This window comes from Amblyomma americanum, chromosome 3 (assembly GCF_052857255.1).
Source record: "Amblyomma americanum isolate KBUSLIRL-KWMA chromosome 3, ASM5285725v1, whole genome shotgun sequence".
In the NCBI taxonomy this organism is placed as follows: Eukaryota; Metazoa; Arthropoda; class Arachnida; order Ixodida; family Ixodidae; genus Amblyomma; species Amblyomma americanum.
Window position 1 is genome coordinate 219,504,071 of NC_135499.1, and position 16,717 is coordinate 219,520,787.

General features: G+C 44.9%; 2 protein-coding genes across 5 annotated transcripts in view; both read left to right on the top strand.

The window, feature by feature from the left end:
• The window catches only part of LOC144126121 (uncharacterized), a 47,841-nt gene extending 36,655 nt beyond the window's left edge, over positions 1-11,186 (top strand). For both annotated transcript variants that reach the window (XM_077660083.1, XM_077660081.1), the window contains exon 7: positions 2,603-11,186. In XM_077660083.1, coding sequence (XP_077516209.1) covers positions 2,603-2,799 — 197 coding nt within the window. In that variant the 3' untranslated portion in view covers positions 2,800-11,186. The remainder of the gene's footprint in view (positions 1-2,602) is intronic.
• Positions 11,187-12,625: 1,439 nt separating this feature from the next.
• Positions 12,626-16,717, top strand: part of Rab5 (RAS oncogene family member Rab5) — a 44,245-nt gene continuing 40,153 nt past the window's right edge. Inside the window, exon 1 of one of the 3 annotated variants that reach the window (XM_077660085.1) lies at positions 12,626-12,966. Coding sequence is in view for 1 of the 3 variants with exons in the window: in XM_077660084.1 (XP_077516210.1) it covers positions 16,578-16,616 (39 nt within the window). In the remaining 2 variants the exon portion in view is untranslated. Of the gene's footprint in view, positions 13,414-16,562; positions 16,617-16,717 lie in introns of those variants that run through there. The other 2 variants (XM_077660086.1, XM_077660084.1) reach the window with 2 other exon arrangements.

Genomic DNA, 16,717 nt, shown 5'->3' on the forward strand with positions numbered 1-16,717 from the left:
TAATAGATATTTGCGTTCACCTACTATAAATGCCTCGGTGAATCTGTTAAAACCAAATAGTTTTCGAGGTTTTTTTGTGTTGATCATGGAAGATGTGGTTGCACACCTCTGAGAAATAGTGGGAGGTTTGGCCTGCATTCTTACCCTCGACATGGAAAGCAATGGGGTTGTTGTAGTATTTGACCTTGTTAGGACACGTTTTAGAACCAGTTGAAATTATCTGAAGTTCGCTCTCAATAATATGCTTGAATCGTGCCGTGAATTCAGCACTTATTGGCTTTAGGTTTTTTTTTGTAGCGCTAGCTACATTACGATAGCATTTCGAGCCTTCAGCATGGCGGTGCGCCATCCTGTGGCTGTGCCGCCACGCTGTCACATGGTGCGGAGAAGCTGCTGGCGGCGCGACGCCGTGGCTGATCACTTGGTTCGTCACGTGGTTGGTCACGTGACCAAGTTCCACTCAGCCAGCTATAGCTATCGCGTCACTCCAGGTTTTTTGTTGTTGTTGTCTGTACTTGCGCTTGAAGCAGGACGTGTTTCAGTACCAAGGTGTATTACGAAGCCTGCTGAAGATGTTGGAGAGTTTTAGTATAACGTTAACATGATAGTGGACCTAAGGGAAATTACATTACCGTGCTGTAAAAAACTTATCCCCACTGAGAGCTTTAGTATAGCTTTCCCAAAGCGTTAAACGCTATCTACGTCACATGGAGGTGAAAGGTCCTTTTAAATGGTTTCCACTTCCACTATTCTGCCAAACTAATACATATCAGAGTCTTTTACATCCAATTAATACAGTAATGCTTATTTCTGCCAGCAGAGTGCCCAAGCAAAGCCTTGGCAATCAAAATTGCATAAAATAAAGACCACAAACACACACAGTGGTGCCATGTAGTACAAACCGCTCAAGCAAGAGTACTTTTCTTCACATGACATTTACTGCTGGAAATAAATTTCCATGTTAAATTGTTTAGATACATAAAATACCGTGACAAAGCTTGAAACCTATTTTTGTTATGTTCCGGGCAGTTATGTTGCATTCCGAGCAGTTGCAGACAGTTGCAGTGCAGCTTGAGGCTGCATTAGGCCCAGGAGCACCAGAATCTAGAGCGTGTTTCAAAAACTGGGCTGAATTACAGCTTCACTGTCATCAAAGCAAGGTCAGTCATAGCAAAAGGCAACACCACCACCAGTTAGTTACTGGCAAGCGTGCTGATCAGAACCACAACGGCAGCTTATTCGTTTGGAGTGGGTGGCTCTTCCTTGGGGAGGACACTGCCATGTTTTCAGGTGAAGTGTGCAAAAGCCGTAATGCCAACTTCTGAAAAGTGCATGCAAATGCTTACGTCATTTCTCTGTAAGTGTTCTGCATATGTGCACTCTAGACCTGCTATTCCTCTAAGCACGCAATCACGCAAAGCCCGCAGTACATGAACTCTATAATTTTGTGTGGTGAAATCCTGCAGGACTAAGCTCACCTTCCCCTTAATGCTTCCCTTAGTGCAATGCTTTCCTGGGTGTTGTTGAGGCACAATATGCGTGGGTAATTCAACATTATTATGCTTTCTGTTTGTGCAGTAGATAGCATGCTTGGAGTGCATCCAGTCCAAATGGTTGGTGTTCATTGGGAGAGGCCCTACCACCAGAGAATATTCGATATTGCATTTAGCATGACTGTAGCAGCTCTCTTTAGTTTGGTTTATCCAGTGTTTGGCATGTTGTGTTTGAGCAGGTCTCTCAGAAAAATCAGGGCCATTTTGGGCTGAACATGCAACGTAAACAAACTGCCTGACTGGTATATTTGGTGCACTGGCACTACTCTGAAGGAATGGCCATGCGTAGATAGACGTAAACTGTTCTTCAGGTTGCCAGTCTGATTTTTCCAAAGGGTCTATTAATGCGGTTCTTTCCTCCATAGAAAAGAGTGACCAGCTGTCGGGACTTGTGAATACGATTGAATTCAAAGAAAAATCGAATTAATAAAAGTTGGCATTGTGTGTCTGAAATTCAATCCAGTTCAATTCAATTTTATTTGCCAGAATTATGCACCAGACTTTTCTGGATGGTTTCCTGGATAAAAGCTCCTATTGCAGCTTGACTAGGTCCAGGAAACCAAATACAAGGCGTAGTGTACAGCATGCGACAACTAATTAGAAACCATCAGTGACTACAAAGCGTACTAAGCATACCAAATGGTGAAATGCAAAGCATAGAAAAAGGGCCAATGACAAGGTACAAAACTCAAGAAGTCCCTAGTTATACAGAAAAAAATGATCTGGATACTAAAAATGGCGTTCCATTAAAACTACAAAAGAGAACACATTTAAGACCGATGCTGAGGTATTGTACAACAAAGCAAATAATAGCATTAAGAATGATATTAACAGTACATAAGTATTCACATTTGCCAATTTTAGCCAGACAGCTTTTCAGCCACTGCTGCTTGGCATGCAGCCACCTGGTTTGATGAAAGCCACAATGATGTTGCTGTTTGCTATGAGCTCGTCGCACCTGTTTAAAATCTGGGAATTGTTGCAGTAGAAATGCACTGTGCAATCCAGCGTGCAACACATATGCATGCTGGGTTCTCCTTTATGTGCAGGAGCCTCCCATTCATTGTTTCCTGCGAGAGGTGGTCGCAACTCTGGCTGGACAGAAGAGCAAATGCAGCGGGCATTGAGTGCTGTCTTTGCGGAAGGAGTGCCTATGACGGCCGCCGCACGGCGATTCGGCATCCCCAAGACAACACTGCTTTACCGGCTTCAGAACTCTCTAACCAGGCGCTCTCCTAAAACCTGAGGACTCCTCCAAGTTCTCGTTTTTCCAAAGATTCTTTTTCCCTGCTTGTCACATCTTTCTGCTCTTGTCCTCCTGTGGTCCTCTGTTACAGTTCACTGAGGTAGGTGATGTCACATGTTCGTCAAATACCATTTCATGGAATTCAGTGTGCATGCTGTTTGTGAAACATTTTGAGGCTAGAGCATCTGGTACACACCATGAAAAATTTCGTGGTGCTACTCAATAGCCAATGCATCCTTCAGCTACAGGGTTAAAAGATGGAACCTTGTTTTGCTTCTGGATTTGATGGTGATCCCAATGGTCTTCATTCTAATGTGCATGGTTTCGTGTGTTTGTGTGATGGCCTTGTCGATGATCTTGAAACCAAGGGATACACATTATGTTGTGCATACAGATGTGACTACAGGTGACAGAGGTGAAGGTCACAGCGGTGCCAAAAGTGGGCTGTCCAGAAATTGGCAGGAGTAAAATAGCATTATGCAGTCGAGCGCATGTGTGACAGGCACGCATAATTACACTGAATGCTCACTCAGTACGATTGAAGGTGACATTACTGTCGTGGTGCACACTACGGCTATCTCAGATGGAATGGGCATCCTTGGCATGATGCTCGATTACAACTAATGCACAGGCACCGTCAACTGCCTCATAAATGCACCTTCTTTATGAGTGCAACCTGAAAAGCAGAGTACCTATTACCCCTGGCTTTAATTGGGCCCCAAACCTAGCTGGTAGTAAAAGCATCCTGATGAAAATGAATCGCTGTAGGTGCAAAAATTACCAACCTGTGTTGAAATTTCGTGATTAGGTGACGTTTGGACTGTAATTAAAAGCAGCCTTCGATCACATGACTTGTGCTTGCTGATGTGTTTTCCGCTTCAATTATTTTCTGCTGATGGCAAAAATGGACAGTGACATGAAAACATGCCAACCAGTTCCACTATTTTCCATGCTGGGGATGGCTCACGCTTAGTGTGTTAAAAGTGTACTATGAAAATCCACCTCATGAGAGAGTTCAGTATGTTGTGCTTAGTCCACTTACTGATGGTCATGTTTGTCATAGATAGATGGGCTCGACTGGGACATGAAAAGAGCAGACAGTGTTTATAAGTGCCATTGCATTGAAATTAGCTTTGCTAACAATGGCACCAATTTCTGGTCTAGATTACTGATAACGTTTGCCAGTCGTTACCAGTGTTACCTGGTCTGGACTGAATTGCCACTTTGTATCTTGTTCCTTGTAATACCATGTGTAGTGCCCTTTCAATATTTATGGCCTTAGGGTTTGATGTATGCTTATGTGCACAGGCTTTAAAGAGATGCTGAAGTGGTTTTCGAAAAAATTTTGTTAAAACTGCCAATTCATGTGTTTTTTCTCTAGAACATGGAAATCTTCCACGAACAAGAGAAAACTACGCACCGACATTCTTAATTAATGAAAAATGTATGCCTGCAGTGCCATCTACAGAACAGCTCTGGGTTTTTTTGATGATGTCAGGACGGCGCGAAAACAACAAGGAGAAAAGAGGCACACGAACACAACAGGACAGGCGCCTCTTTTGTCCGTGTTGTTTTCGCGCCGTCCTGACATCATCAAAAAGCTATGCACCAACTAGCCCAAACCAAAGTACTTCTTGAGCTCTGGGTGCTGTGTGATTGGCCACGAGAACTGTGACATCAGAACTAGGGTCTGCTCCAGTGCTTCTGTGTCTTGCAGACATCACACACTCACTGTGCAATTATGGACTGTTTTTGATACCCTGAGGCGCTTGGAGCTTTTCCATATGCTCCTTAGTCTCTAATACTTCAAGGTGCCACAACAAACTCGAGCAATGGCAGGGACACGGTGCTGAAACAAAAAAAAATTGGCAGTGGTTTAGCTCTGGTTAATCCTGGAGTGATGCGATAGCTACAGCTGGCCGAGTGGAACTTGGTCACGTGACCAACTACGTGATAAACCACGTGATCAGACATGGTGCCGCGCCACCGGCAGCTGCTCCGCATCACGTGACCAACCACGTGACAGTGTGACGGCGCAGCCACAGGGTGGCGGCGCCACGCCAAAGGCTCGGAATGCTACTGTAATGTAGCTATCGCTACAAAATGATCTCAAACATTGTCAGGCATTGATTGGCATTGAGCATGTGAACATAGTTTTGATAGTTTTTGCGTGAGATTAGAAGCCAGAAAATGAACTTGCATGGGAAAATAACCATTGCTGTCCTCGCAATGGTGACAAAAATGCCAAGGTCGAAACGTGTTTCGGCTAACAAATGGTCACTGGAAAGAAGCGACGGTCGGTGCGTTTTTGTCACTTCCCTTTTGAACTTGAATCCTGACAGTGGTGGCTGCATTTTGATGGAGGTGAAATGCAAAAATGCCTGTGAGCAGAGACTTTATTTACTCTTCATTGTGATGTATTTCTCTCGGTGAAAGCTGTTGTCAGTGACAGTAACAAGCCGGTTTTGTGAGCGAAGACTGATAGTTTTGCGGTGGGCCTCATTTGAGATTACTTTATTTGTAAACTGACTGCGCGCATTACTAAAAAGCTCTAACAGTATCGTTATCACAGGAGTGATCAGAGCTTGAAATTGTCGCCTTTCAAAGTCGTTGCCAGCTGCACTGCTAGCCACTTCTTTTGCAGGTAGTAGTTTAAGATGGTGTTGTTGCCGCCATTGGCGTTCGTATTTTGGAAGGCTGTGCAGGACGCTGACATGGTGAGGCCACCACTTCACTCAGACTTGAACTGCTTTTACTCCCATCTGCCAATGCGCTTTAATAAGATAATGAGTAGACAAAGCTGATTTCGGGCTTGTTTGACTGGCATACACACAAGCCAGTATAGCTGGCAGTGACGCAGAATCGAGAGACGCCAGTGCTGATGTCACTGAGTTGGCTTTTCACTTGCTGCTGGACTCTTCTGGTGTGCTTCACATGCAACACTGTGTGGAGTGGCAGCATGATTTCAACTGCTAATTACGTCCCTGCTAGGAGTAGGGGTGACAAAAAAAAATTATATTCCGATGTGTTATAAGGTGCCTACATCCGAACACTGACGGTTTTTTGAATTTGACGAACTCTTCAGCTTCCCTCTGACACCTCTGTGCCCATGAAGTCGGTGCAGTCAAGTGGCGTGATGTCTCGATTTCTTTATCACGAACAGTAGAAATGTTCCCTTGAAAATAAAATGAACACCGCATGCTTGTATCAGTGCATGTATCAGACTCCAACTCACCATCAGATTAGATACATTGGACTGCACCTTGTGCCATTACTCTTCTACAGTGCATTGTCTTTGCATACACCATTCACACAGGTGTGAATACTTTTCACCTGTGGAGGCTAAATTCAGACACCACTGCAGCCAGTATGACCTTGGGCTTGTCTTCCGGTAGCTTCTTGTTGCTGAAAGAAGATTTGAGTGCTCAATGAAGGCATGGGGTTAGTGAAAAGAGAAGCGGACCAGAGGGAAAATGTGCCTGTAAAATTGTGTAAAACTCAGCTACTGACAAGGACACGTGGAACAGAAAGGCATGGAAGCCTAGCCCAATCTTGTTTGGGGAAGTGCCCAAACTGAATGAGGATTCAAAGGAAAGAGCTGTCATTAGCTCTACCTGAGTGTTGCTATACAGCTGCTAGGGAAAGCTATGCAGCTGGTTCAAATCTTTTATAGTTGAAGAAAATTGATTTTGCTTTGGTGCTTGAACTTGGTATGAGCACCTGTTTGACACAGTCACTTTATTAACTACCCTATCCAAAATGGCTTCTGGTTAGCACAGTGAGGCTGTTTTTTTACCTCTCCTGAGCTGGCGCTTGGCATTCTTGTGGGCATAAATCTTGGGTTAGGGTCCCATTCTGTTTTGAAATGTAGCAGTTGCCTAGTAGTGAAGCATATGCCTTGCGTGACGTGTGGGTTCAGGTTTCTCTGTTTTTCTGAAGGATAAAAATTTTAGCGTTGTCCCCCAAGCTAGGGCTCAGCTTTTGTAGTGGGGAAGTGCTTTGCAATAGGGGTGACAAAGTAATTGCAACAGAACTGCTGCACATTGAAGATTTCCCCCAAATGCATTGGACTTGTTGCTGCTTTCAGATTAAAATAAATTTGGCCTTGCCGTACCAACAGCTAGCTATCCTCGGCCGACTTCTTATAATTAATCAAAAGATAAGGCGAAAATTTACCATAATGGGAATGAGGTTGCCGCAGGGGTTCAAGAACGGTTTGGTGAACTCACAAAACAAGATTTTTGCCACTGCTGCATGCCATCTTCTGCAATATAAAGTTTTCTGTCGATATTGGTGGCACTTATATCAAAAACTGCTGAATGACTGAACATTGGGGTGGTTCAGCAATGGATTTTGTACACATGTAAAATCAGACAAACTTTTGTGCCATCTCACATATTATTACACAGTTTGTTTCTGACTTCAAAACATATTAAAAATATACTTGCATTTTTTTACTTTTTCATTTAATGTGATCATTACCATTTACATTAAATTTTTCCTTAGGTGTACTTCTACACATGTCCTGAGTTGTTGGCTGTTAACTTGATAATGCTTTCTGTTGCCTGTCCCTGTTGTAAGCCATTAGGTAAGGGTGCAGTTGCCTTGGAATCTGTTCTTGTATTTAGTAGTGAATAATAATAATAATAATAATAATAATAATAATAATAATAATAATAATAATAATAATAATAATAGGTTTTGGGGGAAAGGAAATGGTGCAGTATCTGTCTCGTATATCGTAAGGGAAGGGATATAGGAGGGAGTGAGAGAAGAAAGGAAGAGAGAGGTGCCATAGTGGAGGGCTCCGGAATAATTTTGACCACCTGGGGACCTTTAACGTGCACTGACATCCCACAGCACACGGGTGCCTTAGCGTTTTGCCTCCATAAAAACGCAGCCGCCGTAGTCGGGTTCGAACCCTGGAACTCCAGATCAGTAGCTGAGCGCCATAACCACTGAGCCACCGCAGCGGTTAGCACCTAGTAGTGAAAGGTCTTGTTTTCAGTGCACTATGCACCCTAGAGGTGCCTAGCGTTAAGTGGCCCATTTGACAGGCACATTTTTCCAGTCACTTCGTTGCTAACTTTTCTGCACCAAAACAAAGTTAGCACTCTAACTTGTGCTGCCTATGGGTGACATTTGTAATAAGTCCTTTTGCGTTCCTGTTACATGTCTTTGAACCCACCTTAGTAGAAGTAAAAGCCTTGTGCATGGCGCTCTTTGGCCACAGATGCCCTTGCGCCATAAAAATCAATCATTATCATCATGTTACATGATGCTGTGTGCTTTTTTAGTCATATTAATAAGTACAACATAGCAAGCTGCCATGTTCATGCATCGGCAGTCTGTGTTGCATTGCCATGTGCTGCTGTTTTCGTTGTCAACTTTACCTCTGTTCAGCTTCCCCCATTTTAGCTTAACACAATAACTGTAAAGACTATTGACAGCACAGACTGGTGGATGTTAGGCTGTTTGAGACTAAGTCATTTCATGTTTTAGTTTTCTTGTTTTTTGTGGGCTTCAGTACGTCAGCGGTATTGCTCTTTTATGTAGCAAAATTGATCCTCTCACAACTGCAAAGTAATATTATTGTCATCTGAATTGTAGAGGTGAAATTCACTAGGCTGTAGGTGTGGATCGGTTGGTTATCCATAATGAACATTCTTCAGCACAAGGTGCTGGGGCAACACAACAAAGTTTGTGCTTTTGTCTCTGTTCTCCCTCTTCTTTGTGTCATTGCTTGCATTTTGAGCTGTAGAACATTCATTTCGCCGAAGTGCAGCTTACTTGGAGTGAAAGTGATGTGATATTATGCATATATTTCATGGCACTAAAACTGTGTGGCTCTTAACTCCTTTCTTCAGAAGACTATTGCATGAGCTTAGTAATGAAGGTGGATGCCAGTGTGCACACGTTCACTATTTATTAGTGCCAAAACCCAGTCAGTGTGTCAGATCCCGGCCTTGGCCACTACGTTTAGATGCAGGTGAAATGCATAAGCCACCTATTTCCTGTGAAATGTCAGTACATGTTAAAAGAACCACAGGTGGTCAAAATTGGTCTGAAGCCCTCCATTACAGGGTCTCTTCCTTCGTTTCATTCCCTCATAGTATGGTTGGGGTATCCACCCAGAAGTGAGACTTGCACCTTTCCTTTACTAAAAACGATTCTTTTTAGTAGAAATTAATTCTAGCAATAGCGCATATTATCCTTCGTGATGGTGCCCAGGCTAGGAAAATTGAGTGCTTTATTTTACGCTACTGAAAATGTAGTTTCGTTCATTGGGTTTAACGTCCTAGAGCGACTCGGGCTTTGAGGAGTGCCGTAGTGGAGGGCTGTGGATAATTTCGACCACCTGGGATTCTTTAATGTGCACTGTCATCGCACAGCACACGGGCCTCTAGTATTTCGCCTCCATCGAAATGTGACCTCCCTGGCCAAGATTGAACCCGCGTCTGCCTGCTCAGCAGCTGAGCACCATAACCACTGAGCCACCATGGCGGCACTACTAAAATTTAAGTGTGTCAGAAAAGATTCAACGTAGCACTATACAGGGTGATTTTTTTTTTTAACATTTACAAATTTTTATTTTAAGAACTGTGCGATATGCAATGGAGGAAAGCCGACTCAATGAGCTTTCAAATGCTTATTTTTGACATTCAATATTTTGAACCGCTTTGCTCACTTCACAGCTCACCTTTGACATTGATGGCCATCATTTTTGCATGTAATCTTGACCTCTAAAGTAAAGTAAATAAGTTTATTAGATAATTTGTTAATAAATTGTTTAAGTATTGATCAATATGTGGTACATAATGTCCGCCTTGCTGCACAATCCAGCTCAACAGACCGCATCGACATATCTCTTACAGTTTTTAAAATAGAAGTCTGTAAAGGTTAAAAAAATTCACCATGGAGTTATAAATGTAATCAAAATTGTTTTTTTCTTTAATGTGATTGGTTAGGCAGTATGGCAATGTTTAATGCAAGCTTTGTACTACAAAGAACTAAACAGTTTACAGTGGAAACTGGGTTGAAATAATTGAGATACTATTTGGGGCCCAGGCTGAACAGCTGAGTTAGGTGCATGGACCAGCATTCATGATACGGCTCAATGTGTGTCCCCTACTACTAACGTTTGCATATACTGTCACAAGTTACAGTCATTGTGTGGATGCATACCAGAAAAAAAAAAAAGCAACAGTGGTGCTTTATCACATAGTTTGGTATATCTCATTTTGTTTGTTGTGACATGCCTGATCGATCTACTGTTCCAAGGATGAGCTTTGAAAAAACTGCATTTTTTGTAAGAGCCTTACATCCTTTAATGGAAAAATATTTACTTGTATCAACTTTCTTCTTTTCATTAGCTGAATTACTAGCAAAAAAAACTTCATAGCTTGGTGGGTGACAGTTGCTGTTTGCTGCTTGTGTAAAGGCTCTTTGAGCAATGCTGACTGTATGACTGTACTGATGTTCATATGTTAGAAAGTCATTGTCATGTGGTAAATCTTTGCATCTTGCATTTATTGGTCTGGACTGAAATGTCATAAATGCAGATATTGAACAAGGTTCTGAAATTTCTGCTGAGTAAATTAAGCATAATTATGTTATGTGTATTCCTCATTTAATGTAAAGCAGTAACATATATTACTTTGTTGCTTTCTGTGGCCATCTAGTCCCTGGAACTATCACTCCGTCATTCTTTGACCTTCCATTGTTTATTGCTCTGTTACTGAGTGCTGTATTAGTGTAAAACCAACGAAATTGACTTTATGTTTGTTCTCCTTCTACATAAGAAGTTTAATTTTTGGTCTTATGAAGTCAATGCCAAAGCTGTCACAAAGCATCTGTGAGCTGATCTTTTGTGCACCGTAATACATTTGCTCACTTTGGTTTGGTGAAATGTGAATTATGGTATGTGTACTTAATTTATGATAGCCAGCCCTGATTCAGCGTTCTTAATCACGAGAGCTTAGCAAAGTGAAAAGAGCCAACATTTATTTACTACCCATATTACAAGTTGAATAATTTTATTTGTGAGTTTACCCATATAGTATTATGTTCCATGTTTGCTAGTCACATTATTTACATGCATTGAAAAGGTAATGTTGTTTTCGTTTATTGTAGATGTTGTTTTATTTTTACCTAGCAATACACTGTTGAGTGTACTAGCTGATCATGACCATTCGTTAATAATGAAGCTTTCACATTTTTGTTGTAATGCAGCAATCTTTGCTTCGCTTGCACAAAGGGAAGCCGAACATTGTATGTGAGATATCATTTAGTGGTAGGCATTTTGTTTGAATGTTTGTATGCCTTTTGCAACACTGACGACTATTTCATACCTGCAGTGTCATAAATAAACCACAGCCCTGTTTGCATCTGTGTGTCCTTCCTTTACCCTGCCATTTGATTATTCTCATTTCTCTGGTTGCACTGTGCGCTTCAATGTGTGTCATGTCTGCATATTTCAGCATTGCCAGAATTGAAAGAGAGCAGTATAACAGCAAAAAGGTGATGCTTTCAGTTGCTTTGCACTTGTTTATGCGTACCATTTATTGCCAAATTTTTAGCGGTGGCCTAGTGGTTTGAGCATCCACCTCGCATGCGGGAGGTGCGGAGTTCATCTCCAGTACTGCTGGGTACCCAGCGGTGATACAATGGGTACTAGCTTTACCCAGGCCTGGTGCTTGGATTCTTTAGGGTGAAATGCTTGGGAAATGGATCTTCGACCCCATCTTGAGAAGACGAAAGCACCTTTTGCAATGGCACTCTTTGGCCCCATATGCCCTGCACCATAAAAATTCGCATTCACAATCATCGTGCCAAATTTCTCGTTTTGCTTCTGCATCAAAAATATGCGTACTTGCTTTTCAAGTATGGGCCGTTCAATGCTCGGTTCGGTAAGGTCAATGCATATTTCATGCCAACTGCATGATACTAACGTAACGCGTTGCGCCCGCGCAGATGTAACACGTTCTCTTGCTGCAGCCGTTTAACGGTAACTTCTTGCTCACCAGTTGTGCGTTACTTATATCGAACGCGTGAGGGCAAAAGTATGTCTCAACACTCAAGCTAAACGTCGTTCGAAAACTCCAAAATTTGCGTAGTATTGCTGCGCTACGGTAAAGAGCGTCTGCTCCTAGCGCTCTTTGTTGCCTCGCGGCTGCCATTGGAGACTTCCAACTACTCTCAACTGACTCGCAGATCTTTCTAAACGTTGAGCTTCTGTGGCCTTTCTTGGCGCATAAGTGAAATGCCTAGATCGGTAACGAGAGATAGACGGTCTCAACACAATGCCAAAACAGGGAAAGACCACAGCCAACTAATGTTTGCTACCGCATGACGGCAGCACCCATTTTCGTGGTAAACGGGCCAAATTTGGACGGTTATGCTGGATAGGCCGCGTTTAAACAAAACAGAGATACGCTCATGATAAGCCGAAATGGCTTGTGTAGTAACTTTTGCTGTTGATGACGAATGCCTCTACGGCGGAACCGTGAAAGATCGTTCTACGAATGGACTCTGCTGCCACAACCGACCGTGCTACTACTGGTCGAGCAGACGAAACTATGACCTAGTTGCTGTGGCCACCTAGGGATGAGAAACATTAATTAATCGCATTAGAGTGCGTTGTTGGGTGACCTGTTTTTGTTGTGCCATAGAGAAACATACTTCGAAGTATGTTTTTCTATGGTTGTACTGTGGCAACGACACGCTTTTAGTACGGCTACGGTAGCTGCGGCTGTAGCGGCGTGATTTTGTCCTGTGGGCAACAAAGAGCGGAAAATTATGACGTCACCGACTGTTGTCCGCCGCCAGAGTAAGTGGAGATAACAGGAAACATAGTCCGCTGACTTCTCGCTGCAGGGTGTATCCAAAGATTTTCGGTGAAAGCTCGCAATGTGTTCTGACGGAGTAGGAGTTTAACCGGTTTAATAGATTTTGTGTTGTTGAGGAGGAGTGCTAGCATTACCGAGAACTATATTGGCACCGTTCATACAAGCCCCTGCGGAAGGTTACAAGGACGTTGTGTGACTCGGCTACATTTTTCGAGGGTGGTGTAAAGGAAGCCCCGTGGACTCCGCGTGAAATTTTTTCGTACTTTGGTTTTTAGCCCGTATTTCGGACACTCCGAAGTACACTCAAGTTTTCAATTAGGTGAGTTGTGTGTGCTTTCCCGTTGCTCCTATAGTGTGCATACAGTGAGAGAGTGCGTGCTTTTTCTAGTGTTGTTTTTCTTAAGCGCTGAGAAGGGAAAGGAAAAGAAAAACTGCATCGTCGAGAGAGAGCCAGTGGCGAAGTGGGCTCTAGTACGTGTAAACGAGATTGCTCTAGGCCTAAGCACGAATAGGCCTAGCCGTCTCCCGACGTCGGCGGTGACAGTTTATTTATCACATTGCTATCCGCGGATTCGCGTCGTCGGACGGCTGGCCGCGGTGCTCGGTGTGTCCGGGCTCGCCATTGCTCGTCAGAGCGTCATCCAAGGGCCGTGTCGTTCCTGACAAGCTGCAAAATACGCCCACTTGCCTCTAGAAACCTACCAGTCGGCAGAAGCTCCTGAACAAGACCCGTGTTTTGCTACAGACGAGTTTTATTTCTGCAAGCGTGAGATCACTTCTTTGTATTCCTATCTTTATCATTTGCTTGCCTTTTTGCGCCACGGCGACGCAGTGGCCTTTTGTGGTCGTGTCCGTCACGAAGTGAATCAGCGTTCGAAGGAAAGGGGCCTCTCTGACCAGCCGGCAGCGATTTCGCAGTCAGGTGGAGACCCCGTTGCGTGCGCCGAATCGCTGAGCGAAGCTGCGTCACGGCTGTGTCCGAGCCGTGCGCCTTCACCGAGGTCGACACGCCAGGCTTCGCCACTCGTCGGGGGGCAGAGGATAAAGTACTCGCGCTATTGATCACCGCCAGTGATACCTAGCTTCGTCGTGCTCGCTGCGTTCACCTCGGGGACATTGCTTGTTGCTATCGAATTTGCACGTGGCTATCGTGTAAACGCTGCAGCGTCCGTTATGTCAAGGCCTTGCAGCAGAACGGTAAACAGCAAAAAAAAAAAAAAGCGCAAGTGTCGACGTCCCCTGTCTCGCAGCCAGGCTGTGATTCACGGTCGGTCGGCGGGCGTCGTGCAAGGGGCGTTATGCGTACGGGTTCCTCGATGCCTCCAAGGGGCGTGCTCTTGCAGTTCCCACGTTCACGTGCCGCGACAGCCGTCCGTGTCAGGTTTGCTACGCCTTTTCCATAACAGGAACTGAACTGTCACAGTTGTCGCGTAATGCGTTTTCCAGGAGCGGTAGTTGCCTACGTTTCTCTTTCACTTTTAGCTTCGCTCTTGCGTCGCCGTTTGGATCTGTGCCATTATCTTGCCATCATTTTGAAAGTTTAACCGTTGCTTGAAGCTGGTTCCAGTGAAAGGCGCAAAACAACGTCATGTCTCGGATCGCATATATTTTCTTTTCAAAGCATGAAGTGAAACAGTATGCACAAGCAGACAAGATCAGCTGCAATCACCTAGCTTTTTAATATTTGGCTCGCATGTGATGATTTGGGTCTGCCATATAACCACATGGATAAGCACACTATGCACCCCAAACAACGATCGAAACATCCGGATAGTATCACCAAAACAAATTTTTTAAGTCATCAGTTTCACCTAATCTACAATAATGGTAAACAAAATAAGACTGTTCTTGCTGCGAAAATTCTGTTGCCAGCACCCTCATGAAGTCAATGCATTGATTTCCAACACTAGTATAGACGCATAAATGCAGTCTTGCAATCATTGTCATGTGCAACTGTAAATATTTTAGCACTGCCTTTCTTCAATAAAGTACTATGGTGTTACTTCTTCACATGGCTAATTTTTATTAAAAACAGTATTGCACAAGTTGTTCTTATTTTTGTCGCTTTGCTCTGTTTCATTCAGTTAGCGAGAGAACAACTTTATTAGGCACTTGAGGGTTGGGAGTTAGGGCAGGTGGGCCGAGGGTGGCCCCCAGGTGGGAGCGACTTCTTGAGCCCACGAGACGAATGAGTTGTCTTCTTGTCTCTCTCAAGAAGTTGGATCCAACCCTCCGCGGAGGGGGCTGGCAGTAATGTTTGTGGGGGCGGGTTATCCTCGCATCCCCAGAGGATGTGTGCCTGAGTGGCAAACACTCTGTGGTCGCAATTAGGACCGACGAGGTCATATTCCCTTTCAGTGATGAGGTATAGTCTAGAATGAGTGGAATTGGTCTGCAGTCTGCGAAGCATGATGGCTTTGCGCTTGGTTGAGGTCAGGGTAGGGAGGCGAATACACGCGTCTTGTCTCTTCGTAGAAGTTGACTTCGCATAGGAATGGGGGGCCTCGGTGAGAGCATCCGGGTTCGAGGGGATGACTGCCCGGTTGGTTAGGCCTCGGACAAAACGGTCGACCCCTTCATTCCCAGAGTTCACCACGTGTGCAGGTACCCACACTAAGCTTGCAGTGCGGTCGAGAGTGCAGCTGCAGAGGATGTGTGCGGCAGGTAGACAAATTGAGTTCGTCGAGAAATTTTGAATGGCTCGTTTAGAGTTGCTGAGAATTGTGCGTGTGCGGTGATCTACGATGGCCAGCGCGATTGCGAACTCTTCGCCAGCGGTGGGGGAGTGTGTGCGCACTATGGCAGCATTGATGGTGGTGGTTGGCGTGGCTACGCAGGCCACGTATGTGTTGGAGTCTCATTTCGCCGCATCCATGTACATGGCGTGTTTGTCGGTGGAGTATCTGTCCAGAGCCTGGGCCTTGAGTTGGCGGTGCGTATCGTGGCGGCTGGCCAACATGTTCTTGGCCATGGGGTTGACGATCAGTCGACTATAGATAGGCTCCATTTGGAAGGGGAGAAGTGGGGTGGATGTCACCTGTAGGGCTGATGTTAAGACGGTGGAGACTGTGATGACTGTGTTTGGTGCAAGAAAGGCGGTGTATCTGGGTAGTCTTGTGTGCTTCGATAATTTCTATGAGGTGGTTGTATACCCCGAGCTGGAGCAGATGCTCCGTGCTGGCGAACTGGGGCAGTCCCATTGCCACCTTGTACGCTGAGTAGATGACGCTATTTACCGGTTTATCTCTGCGGCGCAGGTGGAAATAGGGGTAGGAGTAGACAATTCTACTAAGAAGGAAGGCTTGTGTGAGGCGGCAGAGGTCAGTTCCATCGTGCCTCTGCGGGGAGTGGCGGTGCAGCGGATGAGGCCGTTGATTTGGTGGGCGGTGGTTCGGAGGCGTTGGATGGCTTCCGAGTTCTGCGTGTTGTTTTGCACCAGCATACCTAACACGCGGATGGTCTGCACGGGAAGTATGAGGTGGGTGTCGATGTGGAGCATGGCCGGCTCTTGGGGGTTGGGGATTGGTCGGCGAACCCGCCTATCCTGGATGACTAACAGTTCGTATTTGGTGGGTGAGCAAACGAGACCGTTAGCCTGCATGAAAGCGTGGACGGCGTCGATTGCCTGTTGGAATGAATCTTTTATCTCTCCGTCCGAGCCAGAGTTGCTCCAGAGGGTGATATCGTCGGCGTATTGTGTGTGCCTGATATGAGGTATGGTGTCCAGAAGTGAGGAGAGGCCTCGCACAGTGATGTTAAAGAGAAACGGCAACAAAACTGCACCCTGTGGTGCCCATGGTGATTTTGTCACTGCAGAGGTCTCCAATGTGGAGTTCTGCAGTGCGGTTGTGGAGAAAGTTGGAAATATAGTTGTAGGTGCAGGTGCCTACATTCATCTGAGAAAGGTTGGTCAGTATAGATGCGTGCGACATGTTGTCGAACGCCTTACTGACGTCGAGGCCGAGAATGGTGAGTGTCGCCCGAATGGGGCCCTGGTCGAGTATGTCATGCTGTATCTGCCACATGATGTCCTAGGTGGATAGTCCAGCCCAGAAACCTATGGTGGGGGG